Here is a 24293-nt window from a genome sequence, read left to right on the forward strand (position 1 = left end):
AAATGGTTTGATCTAGCCAGTTCTAATTGGTTCTAATTGGTTCTAATGAGATGCACAGAACAAAGCATATTGTTTTGATAGTGACTATGATACTCAAGAAACTGAAAAACAAATCACATAATTAAGTAGTTTTTGAGAAGTCGTCCACTGACAAATAGGCTCATTGGACCTATAGTCTATTGCGATAAAGATGATCAGATTCATGAATTTACTATTACCTATTATTCTTTTCTTAGCTAATAATTTACTTTTTAGCTACATGTAACTATTTACTTTGAAATTATCAAATGTATCTACCATCTGTATCCTTGATATTTAATGATTCTAGGGTATGATCATTGTAGATATACACATGTACTGTGAAGTTGAATCAAATATTTTTTTTTCCCAATAAATTTTAATAAGCACTATAAGCAACATATATGTATATACTGCAAAATAATTTATTTCAGCTGGAAGTAATTTTTCACTGAAAAGACATTTTGGGTGTTTTGTTTGGAATTTATTTTCACTGAATTCGCTGGATATTCGCTGTATTTTAATTTCACTGAATCTTTCCTTCAGCGAAAATAGCGCAAATTAATTCCAAGCGAAAATAAAGTACATGTATGTCACAGCACATGTAACTTGCAGACTGGTTTAATATAATAGCCCTACATGATACATGATATATGAACAATTGTGCTGCAAGCCCTTGTCAAAATATCTCGGAGGGTACTTTACGTATGATGGATACCTGTCACATTTACCAACCACCTTATGTCACAAAATATAATTCATTTCAAAAATAATTACAATACACAGCTTGGAAATTACTCGTTTCTAAACTGATTATCTAAATCAGTACATTTACTCTAAGCATACTTTTTATTACAATCCTAGATATTATATTATTTATGATTATTTCTCCTTATCACTATTTATATTGTTGAGTCTAGCTATGTGCTGGTGGGTATTATAATGAACAACATTATTATGTGATGAATCATGCATACAAATGTAAGCTCATGAATATTCATTAGAAATAATGAATATTCATTAGAAATAATGAATATTCATTAGAGACTTGTGGGGTTATTACAAGACTACCACAAAGAATACATTATGACAAATTGTATTGACTGATGCATGACAGAGGTTAATGCAATTTTGTACTGCCCAAGTACATTTACTGAACAATATTTTTGTGATAAGTTTATTACTATACCTCTTGTAACTAAAAAAATCAGCAAAAACACACATTTTACATGATTCACATTGCTAAGTGACTGTATTTGCAGTCAGAAAAATGGCCTTATAAATATTTACCAGTTACTAAATGGATTCATGAATATTCATTAGAAACTTATTTGTATAATAAATATTCATCAGTCTTATGAAGTTTACAAATATTCAGTGAGACTCATTGGTATTTAAAATAATCACTAGTACTGAATAAATATTTACTATGACTCATTTATATTAAAATTGTTCACCAGTATACCATGACATCATGAATATTCATTGAGACTCACCACCAGTACTAAGGGTAGTTCTAATTAGAGCTCATGAATATTCATTGAGACTCACCACCAGTACTAAGGGTAGTTCTAATTAGAGCTCATGAGTATTCATTGAGACTCACCAACAGTACTAAGGGTAGTTCTAATTAGAGCTCATGAATATTCATTGAGACTCACCACCAGTACTAAGGGTAGTTCTAATTAGAGCTCATGAATATTCATTGAGACTCACCACCAGTACTAAGGGTAGTTCTAATTAGAGCTCATGAATATTCATTGAGACTCACCACCAGTACTAAGGGTAGTTCTAATTAGAGCTCATGAATATTCATTGAGACTCACCACCAGTACTAAGGGTAGTTCTAATTAGAGCTTATGAATATTCATTGAGACTCACCACCAGTACTAAGGCTAGTTCTAATTAGAGCTCATGAATATTCATTGAGACTCACCACCAGTACTAAGGGTAGTTCTAATTAGAGCTCATGAATATTCATTGAGACTCACCACCAGTACTAAGGGTAGTTCTAATTAGAGCTCATGAATATTCATTGAGACTCACCACCAGTACTAAGGGTAGTTCTAATTAGAGCTCATGAATATTCATCAGAAACTTACAAATATAATATTCATCAGTATCTAAAAGACTTCATGAATATTCATTACAATTGCAGTTCATGAATATTTTTTAAAACAGTGATTTTATAAATATTTAGCATTATCTAAAATACTTCATGAATATTCATTGCAATTGCATTGTACTAGGGTTATTTTTCATTGCCAATGGAGTTCATGAATATTCATTAGAAGCTCATTATGAATATTCATGAGTACCAAATTGAGTTCATGATTTACCATAACAAAACAACTAATTAAGATTCATGAATCTCACTGATTGAGAATAATGATTCAATGCAATATGCTTACTCATATTACCTTTAATGTGATGTTAATTGAACAACATGGCTCTTAGACATCTGGGTAAGTAGACTCCATACCTGCTGCGAGTATAATGTTCTCACATTCCCAAGGCACATAATTAACTAACAAGAGGCTTATTGATCTCAGGTTCCTGCTTTCACATACACATACATGTCAGAGAAGTAAAAAAACAAAAGTTGGTAATTTTCAAGCTCAAACCAAAGATTGCAAATAAAAATCACAAGTAATTTTTCAGAACTTTATATTAATTTACTTTGTGTATAATGTCCCTGGTTCAAAGGCTTATTTGGCAGAGTTCCACCACTAATTAACAGTGGGGAAAATCTTAACTACATCACAACTTTCTGCATAAATTCATAATGGAAACTTGACTACCAAAGGTAAGTATACTCAAAATCTCTTCCAATAGGTTCTCTTCCAATAGACTGTCTCAAAGTATATTCTTTAAATATCTTTTATCAAACCAATAAGATCCAGAAAGTTATAATCAATATATACTGGTATATAAATGTATACATATGTAGAATGAAATCTTAAAAGCACATTGCAATCATATCCACTTGTGTTGCATTTAGATAAATATGCTATTCTTCGCTGTCTGATTACTGTAAAATCACTAATTTTCACTGGGTTTAAATTTCACTGATTTAGCATTTCAGGCATAATCAGTGGGTTTTATTATTTAGATAATGTGTTCTATGCTCAATTTTACATATTCACTGGGTTTTAATTTAGCGCATTTTCAAGTCAGCAAAAGAAGCAAAATTAAAACCCAGTGAATAATTAACCCCTTTACAGTACTCATATATATGCATAAAGTTATATTATATTATTTTTTTTAAAGCTACTAGATCCACTTGTATTGCATTTACCTAGTATATAATTATGCTATACACGTGAACATGTAAATTTGTGAAAAGGTTCACAAATCAAAGTAGTGAAATTAAATGCCAGATAAAATAAATGGTTTTACTGTCCAATTACTCATATACATGCATGAATGGTATATATATGGTATAAAACTAATATGATATATTTTTTTTTTATAAAGCCACTAAAAAAAATTAACAATATATAGTGATGGTGGCTGATCATCAGAGTTGGGTATAGTTTGTTTTTGTATTACCACAGACTGTTGTCTGGATCGAGTTATCCCTTATATATGTATCAACTGCATAACTGCAAATACATCTCACAGAAGCAATTATTTATGATGACTAAATTGGCTACATCAAAGTGTTGACAGCATAATACAGTCTGTAAACAGGGATTGAAATAGAATTTCCCCTGCATGCACAGTGTGCATGTTGAATTTAAAATTTACCTGCACTAACTTGTTGTGAAATAAAATTGACGAGTTCTTGATTTACATGTATGTTATCATGAAATAATTAGCTTTTTTTGAGTTATCTTACAATATTGGTTGAACTTAATTTAGGCTTAGTGAATATAATGTGAAAATGTTGTGTTAATTTCTACATGCACTGCGTGCACATTGTATTTTGAGTTTACTTGCACTAGCAAATAATCGATGTGCATAGTGCAGTGTGCACCAGAGTATTTCGACCCCTGGTAAAAAGCACAATTATTCTCTGGATTTCAAGTTTGCATGAAAACAAGCTGAGTGCAAAACATGCAAATCAGGTTGGGGCATCAATTACAGTGGCTTTTGTGACCTCTTCAAATTTTGTTCCCTGCGATATACTGCCTTGTGGGAGTTTAGGGTATCAATAGCTGATTTATCATGTATTTCAATTAATATTTATTTCAACCAAAAAACAACCGAAGAACAGCACTCTAAATTTGCTTCTAATGACTCTCACAACTACTGGCTGGTTAACAAAGTTTATGGCTTATTATTATTAATTGTATAATTTATTTACATTAACAAACAAAAGTTTAAAAAAAAATATTTCAACTTTATAAACTGGTCTTGAGATTCAGCCACATCATCTTTATTGTCTCTTCTCATTACGTGAACAATACAGACTAGTATAGATTCAGGGTTTTTAATAACAAAATTTAATCTTGAAAATAATTGAAATCACTACTATCCTCTATCCACTCAACCAGTAGAGAATTAATTTAATAACAAGTAATTACATTTCATAGTCCCTGTGAGTTATCAAATTTATTAAATATTGTAGTTTGAACATGAACAGTCATGGTATGTCATAGACACGTGTATGGTTTTGCAACAGCGTTCATCAAAACAAAATGGCCACCAGGTGGCACTTTTAAATTTAATCTGAAAAACAAAATGACGTGCATCAAGGCCCCATAATATTCAATGTATTTATTAAGTTTGAATAAAATCTGTCTATGCCTGATCAAGATCTGGAATGGCAGAAATGCTTCATTTCAATATATTTATAATATTAAAATAATGGCCACCATTTGGCCATTTTGAATTTGATCATCATACACATAATTAATAAAGTATGAACATGATTAATCAGGGCTGAACAAATACTGGGTAGGTAGATTTTGATTTTAATGTTTTATTTTACTTTTCTTAAGGATAGACATGAAATAAATATGTCAAATGTAGTTATAAATTTCTTTTATACATCTACTAATGATGATGTATATAAGAAAGTACAAGAATTGCAACATTGGTGAAATGACCATAGAAAATGTGCATCTAGAAAGAAATAATACCTTTGTATTTTATATTTAATCATTTGATAATTAGTAGTTAGTACCCAACAACAGATTTGTTTTGGACAATAAAAAAATAATCAAAATATTTCTTTAGAAGTATGTCAAGGATATGTGTATTTCCTACTCAAACTAAAGAAGTGATTATTAACAAGCAGCCAGTCGATTGAGATAGCTCCGCTGTTAGCAATGCACATTTCAATAAAAGAACAGAAGATATCATTAGAAAATGAACAATATGTATAGTATCAAAGCAATTGGACTTGCTGTTTTCAACAAGAATTCAAAAATATCACTTTTCACCAAAAATGACAAAAATAATCATCAAAATTAGATAATTGAAGATATCACCACGAAATTAACAAATCTGAAAGAGGTCCACATGTAGTACCTATATATGTAATATTAAAAACAATCGGACTTGTGGTTTTCAACAAGAAGTCGAAAATATCACTTTTTACAAAAAATGACAAAAATATTCACCAAAATTAGAGAATTAAAAATATCATTACAAAATGAATAAATCTGAGAGAGGTCCACATGTAGTACCTATATATGTAATATTAAAAACAATCGGACTTGTGGTTTTCAACAAGAAGTCGAAAATATCACTTTTTACCAAAAATGACAAAAATATTAAACAAAATTAGAGAATTGAAGATATCATCATGAAATGAACAAATCTGTAAGTGGTGCCCATGTAGTACCTCTATATGTAATATCAAAGCAATTGAACTTGTGGTTTTTAACAAGAAGTCGAAAATATCACTTTTTACCAAAAATGACAGAAATATTCACCAAAATTAGAGAATTGAAGATATCATCATGAAATAAAGAAATCTGAGAGGTCTACCCAAGGTACATATACTATACGTATCAAAGCATTCAGGCTTGTAGTTTTCAAGAAGAAGTTGAAAAAGTAAAACATTGACACGGACGCCGCCGGACAATCACTCATTTGATAAGCTCCGCTCGACAAAGTTGACAGCGGAGCTAATAAAAAAATATACACTATAGTCGGTCGGTAGCAATTTTAATTTGGAAGATGAAACTATTCAAAAAATAGAGCTGCAGCAAGCATAATCAATTTATTTTAATACCATTCATATAAAAGTGACTGTCTAGAAATTAAATGTTATACATGTACATGTATGCTACATGTACATGTATATATTGATTTTTTCAGATAATTCATTTGAATCAACTTTCAATAACCTACATTTTTGTACAATGCACAAAAAAAAGGTGGGGAGTCATCAAATAAAACTAAACTATCTGTCAAACAATTTCTAATCAGTGATAAGTTATGTAACGCAGGGATTTTTTTTTTACAGCAAGTCTCAGAAGTATTGGGGCAGCCAATTTGCAAACTCGCTAGCAAATTGGCTAACTGCTTGGGTTTTGACTAAACAGTTGGCTTTTGAATTTCGCTGGCGCCGACTCGTAGTCGTGTCCACTCTGGGCGAGTCTATATTGCATTAGGGAACATAGAATGTTTTTACATAGCCTGGTACATGTCTGGATTCCCTGAATGATTTGCTTTGCGAGACGTGATAATGTGAAAGTAGATATGGCCACAGTCAGTTGGCATACAAGTAAATATGATAAATGCGATTAATTCACTGATATTTACTATATGGGGGTAGCCATCTTGAACACTGACAAGTTGAGAAACAGTTTTCCATGAATTTTCACATTAAACCAACGTCATTCATTGTTTTTGCGTGGACAATTCCTTTGTATACGAACACCTCATTACCCGAAGAAAATAGAACACTTTCCTTGGTATATTTGAAATCGAAATCGCCATCAAACGAAAGTATGACGACCGTCCCCTACTGTTATATAGATTCACCGAGAGTGGGCGTGACCACAGGATGCCACCAACGAGATTCGAAAGCCAACCGTTCAGTCAAAACAAATTGGCTGCCCCAATACTTCTGAGACTTGCTGTAAACAAGGGAACAGGGGCGCAGCACCCTCATGCCATGGCCATGCGCCCCCTCACCCTGGGGAGCAGATCCTCTGGCAACCATAAAATTCTGATTGATCAGGGATCACATGTGGCCACAGTCTTGAACTGTGACCTGTCTGATAATAATTTAGGCTCTATGCAAGGAAGCATAAAATACTCAATTTTAACTTAGAATTATCAAAAAGCCTATTTCTCTCCTTGATGACACCGCTAAATTGCAGTGCTTTCTCTTGCAGTTTTTTTCTAGAAAAACCCCCGTAACGTATGTATTTCAATTAAGACATGCATTATATTATCATATAGTAAATGAACATCTTATTGTACATTTAAATTGAATTATTCTGGCTCGATACAAGTATGACTTTTACAGAGATGGGTCTATAAATTCTAAAATAGTGTTTTATAAGTTAAACATAGATGACCAAAGAATTCCAAATTGATCCTTGGATATATTTTTCTGTGGACGCTCATAATTATACGTTTATGCAAAAATCAAATGTAGTTAAAAGATATAATCTTACAGCGAATGAAGAAGTAAAAACAAAGAGCAATAATGACAATTTTGCCCATGCAGTCTCAGAGGTCAATATCCTCTGATTTTATCTTTCCTAAGAAGAATGTAATTGGGACTTGCATGTAAATCCAAGTACTTTTTTTTAAATATAATTTTATGAGCTTTAGGTTTGATCAATAGTTTCATGAGAGTCTCTGGAAATTGCTGATACTTTGTGAATAGATAATGATTGTTTAATGCTATACAAGGTCATATTTGAAAAGCAAACTGGGTTCATGGACCAAATTGTTCAGATAAATGTGATATTACTTTACGCGAAATATAAAGTTAATACATTGGACTCTATGGGGGAAAATTACAACATGACCTGCTCTATTAGAAAATTTGTTCCATTTTTTTTTCAAACTCAAAATAATGAAGTAATGTGTGTGAAACTATATTTAAAAAAGGTGGGTAGATATGGCAGTTGTATATCGTATATGTCATGTATATATTAGTACAAGTACATATACTGTAAAATGACTAATTTGTACTAGGTTTAAATTTCCCTGATTTACAATTTCAGGCATATTCATTGGGTTTTAAATTCACGGTTTTATCATTTAGATAATGTGTTCTATGCAAAATTTTACATATTCACTGGGTTTTAATTTAGGGCATTTTCCAGTCAGCGAAATAAGCAAAATTAAAACCCAGTGAATAATTAATCCTTTTACAGTAGTGTATTTTTTCTATTATTCTCTGCTTATGTACATTACAGCTTACAGGAATATTTCTATGGAGGGAAAAATAAGGATTATTTTAAAGATTCAGTGTACAATACATGTAATTTTTAGTTTATATATTGGAGATGGGCTTCTAATAGAGCAAAGACAGTACTAGAACATTGGCGATGGAATGTATTCTCACATGAAAAATCCTACTATGGTCACTGGATATGGAGTTGATCATTTGTTGATTCTCTAACATTTTAATCCTGAGAAAGCATGGGGGTGTAAATCATTTTAAAGTAAGACCCACAGTGGAGGTGTACAAGATGTAAGAAGACACCTACATGTACAAGTATGATTCTATACAGTTACAGTACATATCATTATCACAATAATTGGATTTCCTAACAGTATAAATAGGTAATGAAGCATACGGGGGAAAACCGGGAAAATCGCAAGCTAAAGGTTTTGGTTCATGAAATACACCGTACATGATAAACGTAATGTGACAACTTTGCCACTTGAGTGAATAAAAATATAGGTACAGTTCTCAGAAGGGCTTTGGTACATGCAGCTAATTACCTTAGACCATGCACGTTAACAAATGACACAGTATCTACCGGGTAATATGAGAGGTATATTACTTGGGGTTTGCAACTACGGTGACATGATACCAAGATCCCGTTTCAATCTCGCTCTCGCATAAGCATTTAAACTCAGAATAATGCAAATGCGCATGCCCGAGGAAACTAGGATACTGGGATGTCCAGGTGGATCAAAATAGCTGCTCACGATATGACGGATTACGATAACTATATTTTCTGTACATTTTCGATGTATTACATTTTTTCACTATGAATATGGTAACATATTTTATTGTTTTATTACAAACCGCCTGTGTCATGTCAGAAGGTCGTACAATGTAGCATCAGTCTCGCTATCTACGAGATGATGACACCATACAGTATTATGCGCGTTGCAATCCCCAAGAAATGTACCTCTAGTAATACATATTATTTTTACAGCATACTTTGACAAATTTTTTGTTTCATTTCTGAAACTAGATTGCATGGTGCATCAACTCAGGAAATCTTGATTTGCCCAATATATATACCAGTATATTTTTTTTAAGCATGTCGCTCATTTATGTCAGTTTCAAATTAAATGTATGCTTACAAATATATGACTTCAATGTTTTAATTTCAACAACAAAAAGCTTATAATAAAGAAAAATAATGCCAACAGTGTGTTGGAGAGTCATCAAAACAGCAAATTCAGTATCATATACATGTATGTACATTAAGGTCATTCGCTCAAAGATTTTCAATAGCATAATGTTCACTATTGAGTATAGTTCTCCGTTTAATGTTCACTATTGAGTACAGCTGTCGGTTCATAGCTCTTCTTATGTTGGTCTTTTGTCTTTGTGATGATATTTTAGTCAATTCTGATCCATTTTGTGTTCTTGAATTTTTTTGTTTTTAGATATTAGGATGATATCAGCACAGAAGAGCTATGGCTCGTTCCATAGACTTGTGTCACAAAAACGCGTGGTGCCAAACGTTATTGCAAATAAAAGTCAAATTTATTGACATTTTTTTGTAAGATTAGTTAATCCCAGGGTAAGGATAAATTGGAATGATTAAAAGAGATCAGTTTAATCCAAAATTGTGATTAGTACAAGTATGCCCTCTAACTGATTTTGTACGGATCTAAAGTTCAAATTCCAAGAATCATGTTAGGTCACCTTGAGAATAAAGCCTGTATATGTACACTGTATGATACTGTAGCAAGCTTCTGAAGGCACAAACTATAAAATGTGAATTTCATATTAGTATTTACCAAATCTCAAATTACATATCTATATTAATAAGATATTTTTGACAATTACTCGACTATCAATGTATGAACATCTGTAGTGTTGCGTCAATGACGCACTGGGAAATTAGCATAACTACTTGCGCCACAAAAAATTCCATGTGCAACAGTGATACATCCTATCACTTAGAAGGCATACTGAGAAAAGTACGCAAGATGGCACAATGAATAATCATGTACAAGCTAGATATTGAAACAAGGAATTATGTGTCTAGACTTGAAAACCGTACTACCGGTAATCTGACAGTTGTTGTATCATAAAATGGATTAATAAATAAATAAAATAAATAATTTAAATGCTTCTGAGTGTTTCTACCCAAACAAGATTGAACACACAATGAATCCTAGATTCAAATCAAATGAAATTCATTTCAATATTGTGTGTGATACTGGTATATGCTATGCCATATTCAGTAAATGTTTCTATATAGAAATATAGGTAAAAAAAAGTCCACGGTACTTATTTAATATAAATACCCGATAGATGTTTAAGACAATGGCCTCCAGGGTTGTAACCAGAAAATTGAAAGTGTCTGTCTGTGAACTTTATTAAAAATAAAAAATAGTATTTGCTAGTCTGTAGCAATAGTCTTGGTCTATTTTTTGATATTTATTTTGTAATTTACAGGGAATTTTCAATGAAAATTGAAAAGATTTTGCCTGTCAAATGAGATTTTGTACCTGTCAAAAATGACAGGCAGACAAGCAGCTGACTGAAAGATAGCCTTTCTTCAGTGTAAAATCACCAAGTTCTACGATTAATTAACTATTTACCATTTTTTATGAATTTATTGGTCTTCGTAGCATTCCCAATTATTCAGTGATTTTTGACTGGTTTAATTATTACTCAACACAAAATTTTGAAATAAATTGCCAATGAAAGTATGCAAATCTAACCATCCATTCATTTCAATGAAACCCATAAAAATATTTCATTCTAAATTGCCATATATATATATATATATATATGTGTGTGTGTAGATTCAGAGAACTGTATACGTGTAAATTTCATCACCACAATAGACAACATTACTTTTTATTTCATTATACGCCTGCTGTCACATATGTACCATTTACTATTAATACCCCCATACTGTTTTCTCAATCTGGTTTGAAAAACAAACATACATGGTTAGTTTGGTAGAAATTAGAATTATTCAAGGTTCTCCCCAATGCATGATAATGTAATGGCCCTAATAGTCATGATTTTTAAAATAACAATACCAGTACAATTACCATGATAATAAACACCAGATAGGTGATAAGTATATCACATTGTTATGTAAATTGACCCCAAATATAAGAAATTTGTCCGGGGAAAGCACTGTTATTACTAATGGTTCACTTATCCCTGACGTCAAAGAACGGTACTTTAAAAGTGGACAGGAAACAGACCCTTATTGTTCAAATATCAATGTACATACTCTGAAACAAAATTAAGTGTAAAAATACTCTCACATTAACATATCTCAAACCTTGACCAGAAATCCAAATTTGCAGTGAGTCATTTCAAAACGTGTCTATATATACCAGAACATGTGTAAGCTACATACGGTAACCTTATTAATATTTAATTTTTCTGTCAATTTCCTGATTAACAACTCTTTGATACCACATTGCGCAACATTTCCATTACTAAAAACATTATATTGTACATTAATCATCATATTTCGAAAACCAACATTAAAGTGAGCAGTTTCCAAAATAATCACGTTCTATCAGAGAAAAAAAGGGATACATACACTATACATGTATGTTATATCTTAGGAAACCATGTGGTGATGAAATATTACTTGTTTTCATTAAGGTGTGTGGACAGTCCATATGTGGAGTTGCCATGGTGATTGAGATCAAAGATTTCACATATGGTTATCAATAATCTTTATCTAGACAAACATTTAAAATTACTGCTTTACATTATCAGAAAATATTATTACGGTACAGTAGAAAAGAAGGTATGAAATTAAATCCTTCCTAGTTCACATTATATTATAATAATTACATTAGTCTATTGCAGCTAAGCTACAGATTAGGGGTTGCCCAAAAAATATACTTTTTATTACATGTACATGAAATATTTTCATGACAAGAAAAATGTATATTAGTGTCCAATTTAATCAAACAAAATAATAGAGCCACATATAGAAAGTGGTATTATGATGTCATTTCCAGTGTCACTGATGGCATCTATTGCTTTATTGTTATGCTAATGAATTTCTGACATCCCCATGCATGATGTGGACTGAGGTTTCATGTAATGACTGGTTCAGGGACACGTGATAAAAACATAAAAAATTGCCCAATTTAAAAAAAAAAAATATATGAGAAATTTATTATCCTTGCCCAATTATTTTCTGTTTATTGTGTGTGTGTGAGGAGACATGTGTAGTGTTCACTCCTATTTATTTTTGTTGATCATATACTAGTATCTCCAGCAAGAAAAAAAAAATTAATAGTACTTTTATTTTGATTATCATTACTTTTGTTAATATTAATAATTAATTTAAAAGTAAAACTGAAATCTAAAAAATGATACACGTGTATATAAACACTATATATTATAGTAAGCCAGTCATAGCATATAAAACATATCATGTGTTTAGCTGTGCATAGTTCCATGGGTTGTGTGACTGGAACAAAAAAAAAATATCATAGATAGTTTCCAGTCACTGCTCCATTGAGTTACTTGTGAAAAAAAAGTGGTAAAAAAAAGAATACTAAAGTCGAGTATAGACAGGTAACATTTTACCATATCACAAAGCTAAAATATTATCATCATCATGATCATGAATCTAAAATAAAGAATAGTTCATGAATTTTAAATTTTACAAATTTTTATTGTAAAGTTCGACTGCTTTTTAAGTATACATACCTGTAACACGGCATATCTGTGACGTTCTCTGGTACCCTACCGCAGTTGGAGAGGTAGTCGTTGAACCAGGAGCTGATGCAGACATCCCGGTCGGCACTTGACTTGATTGAAGGAAACTGTGTTTAATCCTTACAACGTTCACAATAACAGACGCCAGCCTTTGGCAGACTGCTGTCAGTGTTACGAGTCTTGCTTTCTTCTGTGTATTTTCAATAACTTTCAATTTTAGGAAGCGAAATTTCTGATTCCCCCATTTCAATAAGATAGCTGGTCAATATGTGAAGCTACGCACATGTGTTATAGACTATCGCTGATATTGCAGGAGAATGAGAGTAAGCCGTATCAACAAGAGAATCCTGAACACACATCCATCCATACACTTCTCTTGTCTATCTAAATTATAGTGAAAGCCGTGATGGGTCATTCCATTTGTAAAGGGTGTAACTCTCTCGGGGTTTTCACAGTTATATGATGATTTTATGAATATCATTTGATGTGAATTTCTGAAAGCAATTCAAAATTAGGTTTTATACGAACTTTGATTTTGGGAAATAGCTACGAGTTTAATTTTGATCATATTAGTTGAATGATCCCACATATATCCTCTATGGTAGAATGGGAACGCCCACGAGTTACGAGAGGGCAAACAATCATACAACCTAAGATGGCGGACTTATGTATTGTAATTTTTATTTGTAATATTTTTTGTTCAAAATAATTGTCGTATCGCAGTCTTCGTCGCTAAATGATACACATGCAATCCACATTTTATAGTGGGTGATTAGCAAAACATTCGTATAACTTGTGTGGTAACCGCAACCATATTACCAATACAATGACCTCGACTGGAAATTCAAGCTTGTGCGCTGCCCGACGAAAAGCAGTGTCAACTTGCGTTGCTGCTTTGTGCTGCGACGTCGGTTTTCATGAAGCCGATAAAATAGCATTGGAGACACTGACAGAGATGATACAAAGCTGTAAGTATGAAGTGCAGTTACATGTATTATATAAGGCATTTCAAACTTATAATATATTTCCAAGGACTAGCAGTCAACTTTTTCTGTCGTCGGTGGCGCTGTTTAATAGAAAAACATTTTTTTATGCTTTTTAATTTACAAATAGTCCGTAGAAGACTTTTCATTTTCTATCGCAGCCCAATTTAATTATATATGCGTCTCTTGAAGACACATATATTTATCTAGAGTGGCATATACATGTACAATTGGGAGCTGAAGTAGCTGCAGTTCTGTAGCTCGCTTGGTTTCGCTGTCGGTTATTTTGTTCGTCGTGGTGTTAACGCGAAACCAGGGAGCTACAGTTCCATCCTATGCGAGTTACCCTATTTTACCGACCTGAAATCAGGTCGGGCCGTAACAGCCGTTTTTTTCATTATTTTCGCCTCAAGTTTCTACTTTTCTACTGTCGATGGGTCTCGAAACTATTTCATCAATTATTTTGAGGGCGATTGTCCGAAATTGGTCGTTTTCACGACGAAAACTGCGTGAAATGGTGAAACTGTGACGCCTTGTGACGTCACGATAACTTATTCAAGATGGCGGCAAACGAGGGGATTTCGCTGAAGTTTTCCGCGGCTTTCGTCGTGAAATCGACCAATTTCGGACCATCGCCCGCAAAATAATTGATGAAATAGTTTCGGGACCCATCGACAGTAGAAAAGTAGAGCCTTGAGGCGAAAATAATGAAAAAAAACCGGCTGTTACGGCCCGACCTGATTTCAGGTCGGTAAAATATGGTAACTCGCATAGGATGGAACTGTAGCTCCCTGGTTTCGCGTTAACATCACGACGAACAAAATAACCGACAGCGAAACCAAGCGAGCTACAGAACTGCAGCTAGAGCTGAAGGTTTGTGGTTTGAGATACATGTATGGGTGGGGTGTTTTTTTTTTATCATCTTATTATTTTTAGATACTGGTATGTCATTTTGCACTACTTATAAGATGATCATTTGCATATCAACTGAGTTTTAGTAGTTTTGTACACGTTTGTATGCCAAAGACACCACCCCAATGTTTTGCTACTTGTCCCAGGGAAATTAATTTAAAGTATGTGGCTTATTTTTTTTATTTTTGTTTGTATTAATATTATTCAATACCATAACAACAAGATATATGTTCAACATTTATCATGTAGTAGGCAATTAGTTGTTAGGTACCATGCAAGGTAGGCAGTATCAGACTATTAGCAAGGAATTTGCAACTGCCAGTCCAAAACAATTCAACTTCATGAAAATTTAGATGGTTTTGGGTATATTTTGGTAAAATTACCAAAGAACAATAGAAAAAACAGAAAAATGGGAAAAAGTTGCCAGTCCAAAATCAAAGTTGCCAGTCTGTTTGGTTGGTGGACTGGTGGCTGGCTAAAACCCTGGGCAGTATTCAATATGGCACCAAACACAACGTGGTGTCGAGTTGAGTTGAATTATTTTCAGTCCAATATCAGAAAATCATTACACTGTTAACATTATCATTGAAAAATATTTCTGAAAAGGTTTTGCCATGAGTGAGCTGTCTTACTTTGCATTATTTGTGAAACAGCATACAAAATGTTGCTGTTCATACATTTGTAGCTGGGAGTGCAATATTTTCAATCTCTTAGGGTCACATGGTATTGATAGAGCTCACTTCGCTCACTTCCCACATCCTCTGCATTCCCTGTTAAATAATGCTTTTGGATAGATACATTACAAATTGGTTGATTTGGATCTGAAACAAAAAACAAACGTTTTCTCAATCACTATATATGGTGCACTTCGCTGGCACCTGAAATTGTGTAAGGCACAGGTTTCAAACCTTTTTTTGCCTAAAGTGTTTGGTGTGCATTCATGTGCTAATGTCCTCTTCATTAACAGACTGATAAAATACATATCTTAATTATATTTCAGATATAACTGAATTGGGAAGAAGTGCACAGACATACTGTGAACTGTCTGGGCGCACTGAACCAATGTTAAATGATGTTGCAGTTTCTTTGATAGAAATGGGTACAGATTTGGCTGCATTAACGATGCATGCTAAGAAATCACAAAGAGTTTTAATTCAACCTCGTAAGTATTGTTCTCTATAAATAAAATATATTCCAGCTATTTTATATGAGATTATTAGTCCCTATTGGGACACAGTTCTAAAACAAGAACTTGAATTGTTGACCTATGTGTGCATTGTACATGCATTGGTTTGTTCGTATCCAGTCATATCGGAGATTTTTGAACCGATTAAGTTCAAACTTCACAGATACATCAGGCATCCTATTGCACATGTGCACTTTGGTTTGTTTCATAATTTGATTCAAAATGGCCAAATGGCAGCCATTTTAAGGTAAATATTGTACAAGAATCACATATTTTTGGCATTCCAGAACTAGATCTCAGTTGCATGGATAGATTCTGTTCAGACTTAAATACAAAAATACGTTGAACTTAGTGGGCGTTGATGCACAAATCAAAAAAACTGACACATATGTATCATTAATTTATATTGCAGCCAATGCTGTGAGCCTGCCCCATCACACATGTATGCTCTAGGTGGATGGTCGATTTGTCCCAAATCACATTAGTCCCACAGGTTGACTTGTCCCTAGTTGATTCATCCCATAAGTTTATTCATCCCGAAGTTGATTGGTCCAATAAGCTTCTATGCTGTGTATTTGTTCTCTGATCCAGTAATTACCTAATACCAGCCCATATCATGAGACAAAAACAAGTGATACATTACCAAAATCTCACAAGCATACTTTTTAATTTTTCAGAGGAACAGATGCGGCCTCCAGTTACACCTAGAATACTACAAGCTGGTGAAAAGAAACCTCATCCCTCTCATATACCGGACTATTTACCATCGTTTCCTGATCCACATACATATATCAAAACACCAGTGAGTCTAATTCTGCCTCTATTTATAATGATTTCGTTATCTGTATATTTAAAAATTCAGAAAACACTGACATGATGAATAATGTTTAATTTTTACTAACTATTTCTAGAGCTACAGAAGACCTGAGACTGAATACCAGGCGATCAGAGAACAAGCTGCATCTCAACGGAGGGATGTTGAAAGAGCATTGACTAGATTTGTAGCAAAGACTGGAGAAACTCATACATTGTTTCCAGATGATAGTAGTATGTTCCCCTGTAAGTGTAGAAATCATGTTGAAGGGAGACTTGGTAATGAATAATAATCTGAAAAACTCCATTTCTCAACTCGTCTCTTTATTTAGTTTCACGCCATGTTCAAGATGGCTGCCCCCATATAGTAAATATCTTTAAAGTAATCCAATTACTTGTTCGCCAGCTGACTGTGTTTGTCATATATGTAATATTTGAATCACCTGCAACAATGATAGTAGATCCCACCATTTAGTTTGTCCAAAATGAAAACACAAATTGATAAATTCCATGATTTCTTGAATACATGTTTGTTGACAAATGTATGCTGATAGGATGTTCCTCAACAGCTTTCTCTCTCTGGGATGATGCCTGTTATGCAATTCAATGTTTCTACATTGTAATTGATGATTAATAATTTGGTTTATTTTTTACCAACAGTAATAGCGTGTACACCACCAATAGTACCATATCTAGATGCATTGCTTCCACCAGAACATGAGTCTGATTCCATGGATGATGATCCCAGTGAACAAACAGACTCTGATAAACAAACCGATTCACAAGATAATGATACACAAGATGAGAAGGAAAACAAAGAAGATAACAATAGCCAAAACAATGTAGATGGCAGTCAGTCATCATCACAACAAAATACTGAAAGAACTGAAGCTGTTATTGACAATCCGTATCTTAGACCAGTTAAAAAACCTAAAGTCAGGAGGAAATTGAAGTAATTATGAAAGCAGTCACTGCCTCCTTTGTAATTATTAATAAAATATGTTGTATATATCTTGTACATGCGGGGACTTGTGTTCTAAGTAAAATTGTGCACAATACATCATGTTATACATTTTGCCTGAAAAGCAATCGTTAAAAAACAAAATGCTATTTTGAATATGATCTGGCTTTGATTGACGATGACCACCAAAATGAATATTCATTGACACTCTGCATTGCAAGAAGGCGTGAATTTTGCGATTTCGCAGTATCGATCCTGCCAACTAGACGTACACTATTCTATGAGGCATTAGAGGAGTCTGATGCCGTTCGGTCGACGGGGACGCCATTCACGCCTACATGTCGGGCTAATACCAAGCACATTTCACATGAAATAAGGTTCTTGAATAGCAGTAATAGCATTTTTAGCAATAAAATGGCTGCCTTTTGAATTTGATCATGAAACAAATGTGCATATGTGTGTGACTTTATACGTGAAATTGCTCATAATTGCATACAAGACACAAGGGCAGGTACTAGTAATTTTCATTTTTAGCAACCCTGCCAGAAAGTTCCCAGCCATGCATTAAAGTTTGTTTCAATTTAGTAAGCGTGTCAAGTCGATTTATGTTGGCAGAATAAGACAATGGTCTTGTGTCAGTGTCTCTGTTGTTTCACTTTCTTCTAGATCGGAGAAGTCTTAGTATTAGCTGCCCGTGGATAATCTGTAGATTCTACTGCAGCACAAATTGCTTGTATGCATGTGATGTCACTGAGTCCTAAAATGTAATTCTGGCAAACTCAGTGTGTGAATGTTTTATGGTCACCAATTTTTTTCCCCCCATGGTGATCACACTGTGCATACCAAAAATACCCAACCAAATCTGTTTTCCATGATATCATGATTTTTTTTATTTAATTCATACACTATATTTTCTCCCAGTGTATTCAACTCGTCCAATGATACTATTTAGTAAAATTGCATTTTCAAAATTTTAATTGAAGAAGACGAGAAACAGTTGTTACCACCCATGCAAGTTTTAATTGTTACCACCCTAACTCAAAAGTTACCTATCTTGAGGTATTAGTGGGCAGTTAATTTCAAACACTGATATGTGCCTGCCCAGGCATGTCTGAGAAACTGGGACAGTCAGAGGTCAAACTTTTACATCTCAATAGCGACTTAATACAGTTGTAACCACCTCTGTTTGAAGATGCGTGCCTATAGTGACCATTTTTAGGCAATCCCAAGGCATAACATATGAATAACTTGTGTATAAAGACCAACTGTCTTATGCGTCTACCCTTTCATCTGTTCATGAATAATTTTTAATTTCGTCAAATCAAACTTATTTGATTTTGATCAACTAAAATAGATGTTGCAAAAGTACCTTCTCATTTTCTGGGGAAAAATGTCAAATGTGTGAGTTTGTGATCCGAAAAAAAATTCCAATCTGTCTATAAAAATCATTTTAATGAAGTCCCTTGGGTGGTTGCTATACACAGGTTTGACTGTATGCGAAAGGTATATAACAGTACTGCTTTATGTCCCTATTTTAAAATGGTATATGTGTGCTATTAAAGCTTTTAAGCCATGTGCAAATGTGGAACTTGTTCACAAAATTTAGATTCATGAATATTCATGGTCTAAATGTAAACATTTTTTTAAAAGTTTTTGTCCCAAGCGACAGTTTAAGACATAGAATGTCGCCGTTTGTCTCTCCTGACTTTTTGTCACAGAAGCCATATTCATGTTTGGGATTTAATCCTGGTGTCAACTAGGCCTGGTCAAACACAAGCACCCCAAAGTCGCATTTGTTAATGAATCTCAGCCAGTGGAATTGGCATTCCCATTGAGTCTGTAGTACACTCACCCAGGGTAGGGGGTGACCTGTTTTGGTGTTCAGCCTAAGGTAAGATTTGAACTTGTGTTTACCGATCACAAGTCTGCAACTGCTAGCAGTGATCTAACTGTAAACACGAAGGCCAAAAAAGCTGAACACAAAGTGTTCCAATGTCAAAATGTGTCACATAATCCAAGAATTTGGCTGGATGCTTGTGGCCAGGTCATGACACAAATCATATAGTGTATTACCGTAAGTATACACATTACCAAGATAATTTTATACTATCACAGCCCAATATTCATGGTTTGAATGATAGACTGGTGGCAAGTTCAGTTGTAAAAATCTTATAATGAAAATGTACAGGTAATGCGTAGTAACTATTTGGTGAAGTACTGTATTACTATTAGTAGTGTAGGCACATAAATGACAGGCGTGTATTGCCAAAAAAGCCATATTTTAATCAAGCATACATGTACTCTAATAGAGGTAATAGGAATCCACTCGCAGTAAAACTGATGTGCTTTCCAATAAAAATACAATGATGCACTAGTTTTGCTGAAACACTTAATTTTATTATACGTCATGCACAGGAATACATTAACTTGTAGCGCAGACTCCACCCTTCAATTCATTCACACATGGACTGGTAACATGAGTTATGTTCCACTGTGAGATTACAATACATGTTTTGGACAAGGTATATGACATTTGATTGTGTACCTTAATTCTCTGATGAAAAGTGAAAAATCAAACCCTTAGAAGCAAACATCTTGTGATTCAAATGAAATGTCATATACAGTAGACAAATTAATTTTTAAAGCTACAAATTCTGGAAATGTCGCGTAATGAGATATGGACTACCTGCTCTTTATTTGTGTGAATGTTCATGCACTACTGGCAGTATTACCAGGAGGATGGAAGCATACAATGTGATTAAATTCTGATGTAGGTAAAAAGTCACCGGTGTACACCACCTCTAACTCCACCTGGACAACTACCTATAGCAAGTTGCGTCACAGGCCTCTTTAGATTCAGATAATTGATTGAAAAATTCTGTTACTAGTAATTAAACACTGCTTGGACGAGACTTACATAGGCACTTGATCAAATGTAGTTAATAGAGACATACAGTTACACTTGCGACCAGAATTAAAGAGATTGAATCCTATACCTACATTTAATAATAGTACCATCTATAATACAGAATATACAGGTTGGGGGGAAAAAATAAATGAATGCTGTACAATAATAGAATAAAAATAAACACTTCACCTAGCTTGTATATACATATATTGAAAAATAGATTAATTAAATATATGTAGTAAATTTTGAATGTAAATGTTCAATAAAAATCTCGTCTTTAAATTAGAGCATTTTTTCATTAAAAAAAATTGCTTGTTATAATATATAACAATGTAACAGTATATTTGTTTCCTATCTTTCAAATGCACAGACAAATGTGCACATACAAAATCTTGTCAGTGTTTTCTTCATTTGCTAAACTTCAGCATAATATTTCAGTTTCAGTATTTGCAAATGTGTTACTGCTGGAATCTCTGGAAGGAGACTGTGTGTGCTCTATCTGGCAGTGAACAAAACTCTTACTTGCAAGAGAATAAATAAACTGATACGAATACTTTAAGAACTTCCAACTTGTGTTTGTTCTATTACTGTGTTAACTTATTTTGTACAAACACAGTGGACTGCTATGTGATTTTCACACAGACATTTCCATATCAGGTCGGTATGATGCTTAAAAGCAGTCACTCCATGTGAATAAATAAATAAACGCTGCTCAGACTGATAAATATGATATATAGAAGATAATATTTGGTAATCGTAGTCCTAAATAACTATTAAAAATAGCTAGACGTTTCGAGCAATGGCTCTTTATCGATAGCATAGAATTACACTTTCATAGGATTACACTTTCTTCTATGCTATCGATAAAAAGCCATTGCTCGAAACGTCTAGCTATTTTTAATAGTTATTTAGGACTACGATTACCAAATATTATCTTCTATATATCACTCCATGTGAAGATAGTCATTAATATTGCCCATCTACTATGTGTACATATTTGAATGCGAGGGTACTACCGTAAATCTAAATACCATATCAAAGTGTTTACCATTTAATTAAAGTCGTGACAGGTAAAATAACAAAGGTCAGACATCAGTTTTCCTCTACAATGATTGTTTTACCATCATTATAATGTCTATTATTATGACGTAAAGACACCACTTGTGTCTCCCTTGAAGTCCATAAATATTCATCCAACGTTTTTTCAGTACATCGTGCAATAAACCGTATAAACGGCCGAAGGTCACCTTGATTGGCTTTTTCTAAATACTCGTAATACTCATGCCTGAGTTCATGTTTAATGGTGACAGGAGGGAAGCCAGCTTGCATTAGAATCAGATTCATTAGCAGCCTAGAAGTCCGACCATTGCCATCAATGAAAGGGTGAATATAAACCAATTTGTAATGTACTAATGCGGCAAATTCAATGGGATGTAACTCTTGGTTATCCTCAGAATTCAACCACTCTGAGAAATCGGAAACCAAATCCTCGACTTGATCTGGGGGTGCTGGAACATGACTCCCTACAAATACTTGTGTTCGTCTGAAACGACCAGCCTCTAAAGGATCTACATTACCGAGGACCCTGTGATGAATATCTAATATATCCTGTACAGTTATAGAGCCAATTCTATGTACTAAACTACTATTAATGAACTTCATGGCAGCATCTAGCCCTAAAACTTCATTGTGTTCCATGATACTTTTGCCTGACACTGCTATACCAGTTTCTAGTATAGCTCTAGTCTGTGCTAACGTTAGCGTATTTCCTTCAATAGCATTAGTATGGTAGATATGCTGATAGTACATCTCCATCTTGGCGCGACGTAACGCTGCATTGTTGTCAGGGATTCTAAAGAGTTCGTCTCGCTTTCTGTCAATGCGCATGAAATTTCCTTGGTCAATTTCTTCCACTAGAGGATGGGTACGTTTTCGGTTTACGAGTGCTCTATTGTGTGTTGGTTCTAACAGCAATGCACATGTGTACAAATGTTCAGCTTTCACAAGATCTTGGTCAGTTGCTTCTATGAACTCTCCATATTCATTCAGTGCATCTGCATGGTTTGGATCAAGCGCTAGGGCATGCTGGAAGAGTTTGTGTGCTTTGTTCTTCTTACCATGGAGCTTTGCATCTATTGCTTGATGCAATGATGCCAGAGCTTCTCCTTTAATATCTGTGAAATATTCATATTGTAAAATTAGGGTCCACATTATACAGAATAGCCTTTTGATACAAGAAATAGGGTTTAATACAGACACAACCACAACCAGTCCATGTAAAATTGAATAACAATTAATCTACCCTAACCCACAGTCACTTGGGGGCTGAAAATCAATAAAATACTAATTTAAAAAAAAAAATCATCCGCTATACGTATATAAATAAACAAGTTGTGAAACATGGCACCTAGTAAATCGACACCCTGTCGGTTTCAAATTTAGATTTCTTACCTTAAAATGCGAAACAAAAATTTTAGAGGGAATCAAGTGTTACGTTAATAACCATTGTTCATAATCGCTAACTTAGTTTTATTCAAAACTGCACAAATCCCCAGTTTTCTGATGATATCCGACGATTTCATGAACGAAAATGGCCAGCAGCCAGAATCAAGGGGGATTCGCACAGAGTTCTGGGTAAATCAAGAAAATACTCGCTGTTATAGCACGCCTGATTGGCTGAAAATGAGTATGCGCACTTGATTTTCAGCCCCCAAGACATCTTTTTATACATCATTACAGGAAGGGTACGCTAAAAATTCGTATTTCAGTTAACCATTTTACCTCCATGGTTTACCCGAGTTACCAGGCCAATCTGAGAAATAGACTAACCACAATCCGATAGAGCAGGGAGCTACAAACAAATAGCTCCCTGGGTAGAGGGACTGTGGGCTAACATACCAGACTATGATCATGTTCTTACCAAATACCTCGGGTCAAATCATGGACGTACTACCAGTACATCCATGGTCAAATTCAGTGGCATAGAAGACGGAAGCTGAGATTTATTGGGTGGAGTTATACAGCAAGGGGTGACAGCTGTCACTTTGTATTCATCATCAAAAGGAAAAGGAAACACAAATATCAATATTTAGTTCACCTGGTCTTACGATCAGAGGTCTTTCCTTCACTGTCATTGGGTAATCGTGAACCCCAAAACTCGGATCGCCACCAGGAAGTCGTTTCAGTTGCGTTGATACGGAAGACGATGTCTGCTGAAAACCCAAACCGACATACGAAATCCACTCGCTGGGGATGACGGACACCAAAAGGGTGAAGGACATCCCACATAGGAACACTAATATGAAAGTAAACGTCGGAAACATCGTAGTGATTTTCGATTCATTTTTAAGATTACACCACCAGGTAGAAATCTGAATAGACAACATAACACCACCATTCACCTTCGCCTCACCCGACATTTCCAACGAAAGTGAGTGCTATTATTAGTAGAACGGAATGAATACTAT

The 24293-nt window shown here is 34.1% G+C and overlaps 3 protein-coding genes across 3 annotated transcripts in view; 1 reads left to right on the plus strand and 2 right to left on the minus strand.

Annotated features, from left to right (window-relative positions):
* LOC100375019 (rab11 family-interacting protein 2-like) overlaps window positions 1-13443 on the minus strand; it is a 44712-nt gene extending 31269 nt beyond the window's left edge. Inside the window, exon 1 of the mRNA XM_002732637.4 lies at window positions 13055-13443. Coding sequence (XP_002732683.1) covers window positions 13055-13139 — 85 coding nt within the window. The 5' untranslated portion in view covers window positions 13140-13443. The remainder of the gene's footprint in view (window positions 1-13054) is intronic.
* Window positions 13444-13697: 254 nt separating this feature from the next.
* On the plus strand, window positions 13698-18502 carry LOC100374865 (transcription initiation factor TFIID subunit 8-like). Its single transcript, XM_002732636.4, has 5 exons — window positions 13698-14031; window positions 15959-16120; window positions 16822-16946; window positions 17056-17203; window positions 17618-18502. The coding sequence occupies exons 1-5, from the start codon at window positions 13890-13892 to the stop codon at window positions 17911-17913; spliced, it is 873 nt and encodes a 290-aa protein (XP_002732682.1). The 5' UTR covers window positions 13698-13889; the 3' UTR covers window positions 17914-18502.
* Window positions 18503-20293: 1791 nt separating this feature from the next.
* Window positions 20294-24251, minus strand: LOC144348030 (protein adenylyltransferase FICD-like). The gene is made up of 2 exons (XM_085501263.1): window positions 23924-24251; window positions 20294-23000 (listed from the first exon to the last, which is right to left on the minus strand). The coding sequence occupies exons 1-2, from the start codon at window positions 24243-24245 to the stop codon at window positions 21919-21921; spliced, it is 1404 nt and encodes a 467-aa protein (XP_085357389.1). The 5' UTR covers window positions 24246-24251; the 3' UTR covers window positions 20294-21918.
* Between the last annotated feature and the right edge of the window lie 42 nt (window positions 24252-24293).

The sequence above is a fragment of the Saccoglossus kowalevskii genome, chromosome 7 (genome assembly GCF_978046115.1).
Source record: "Saccoglossus kowalevskii chromosome 7, keSacKowa6.1, whole genome shotgun sequence".
Classification (NCBI taxonomy): Eukaryota; Metazoa; Hemichordata; class Enteropneusta; family Harrimaniidae; genus Saccoglossus; species Saccoglossus kowalevskii.

Excerpts from the sequence above, each read along its gene's own strand:
- LOC144348030 (XM_085501263.1), bottom strand. The coding sequence starts at position 24,245 with ATGTCGGGTGAGGCGAAGGTGAATGGTGGTGTTATGTTGTCTATTCAG. Across the intron at positions 23,001-23,923 it reads ACCTCTGATCGTAAGACCAG|ATATTAAAGGAGAAGCTCTG; the intron begins GTGAACTAAATA and ends AATATTTCACAG.
- LOC100374865 (XM_002732636.4), top strand. The coding sequence starts at position 13,890 with ATGACCTCGACTGGAAATTCAAGCTTGTGCGCTGCCCGACGAAAAGCA. Across the intron at positions 16,121-16,821 it reads AAGAGTTTTAATTCAACCTC|AGGAACAGATGCGGCCTCCA; the intron begins GTAAGTATTGTT and ends TTAATTTTTCAG. Across the intron at positions 16,947-17,055 it reads ATACATATATCAAAACACCA|AGCTACAGAAGACCTGAGAC; the intron begins GTGAGTCTAATT and ends AACTATTTCTAG.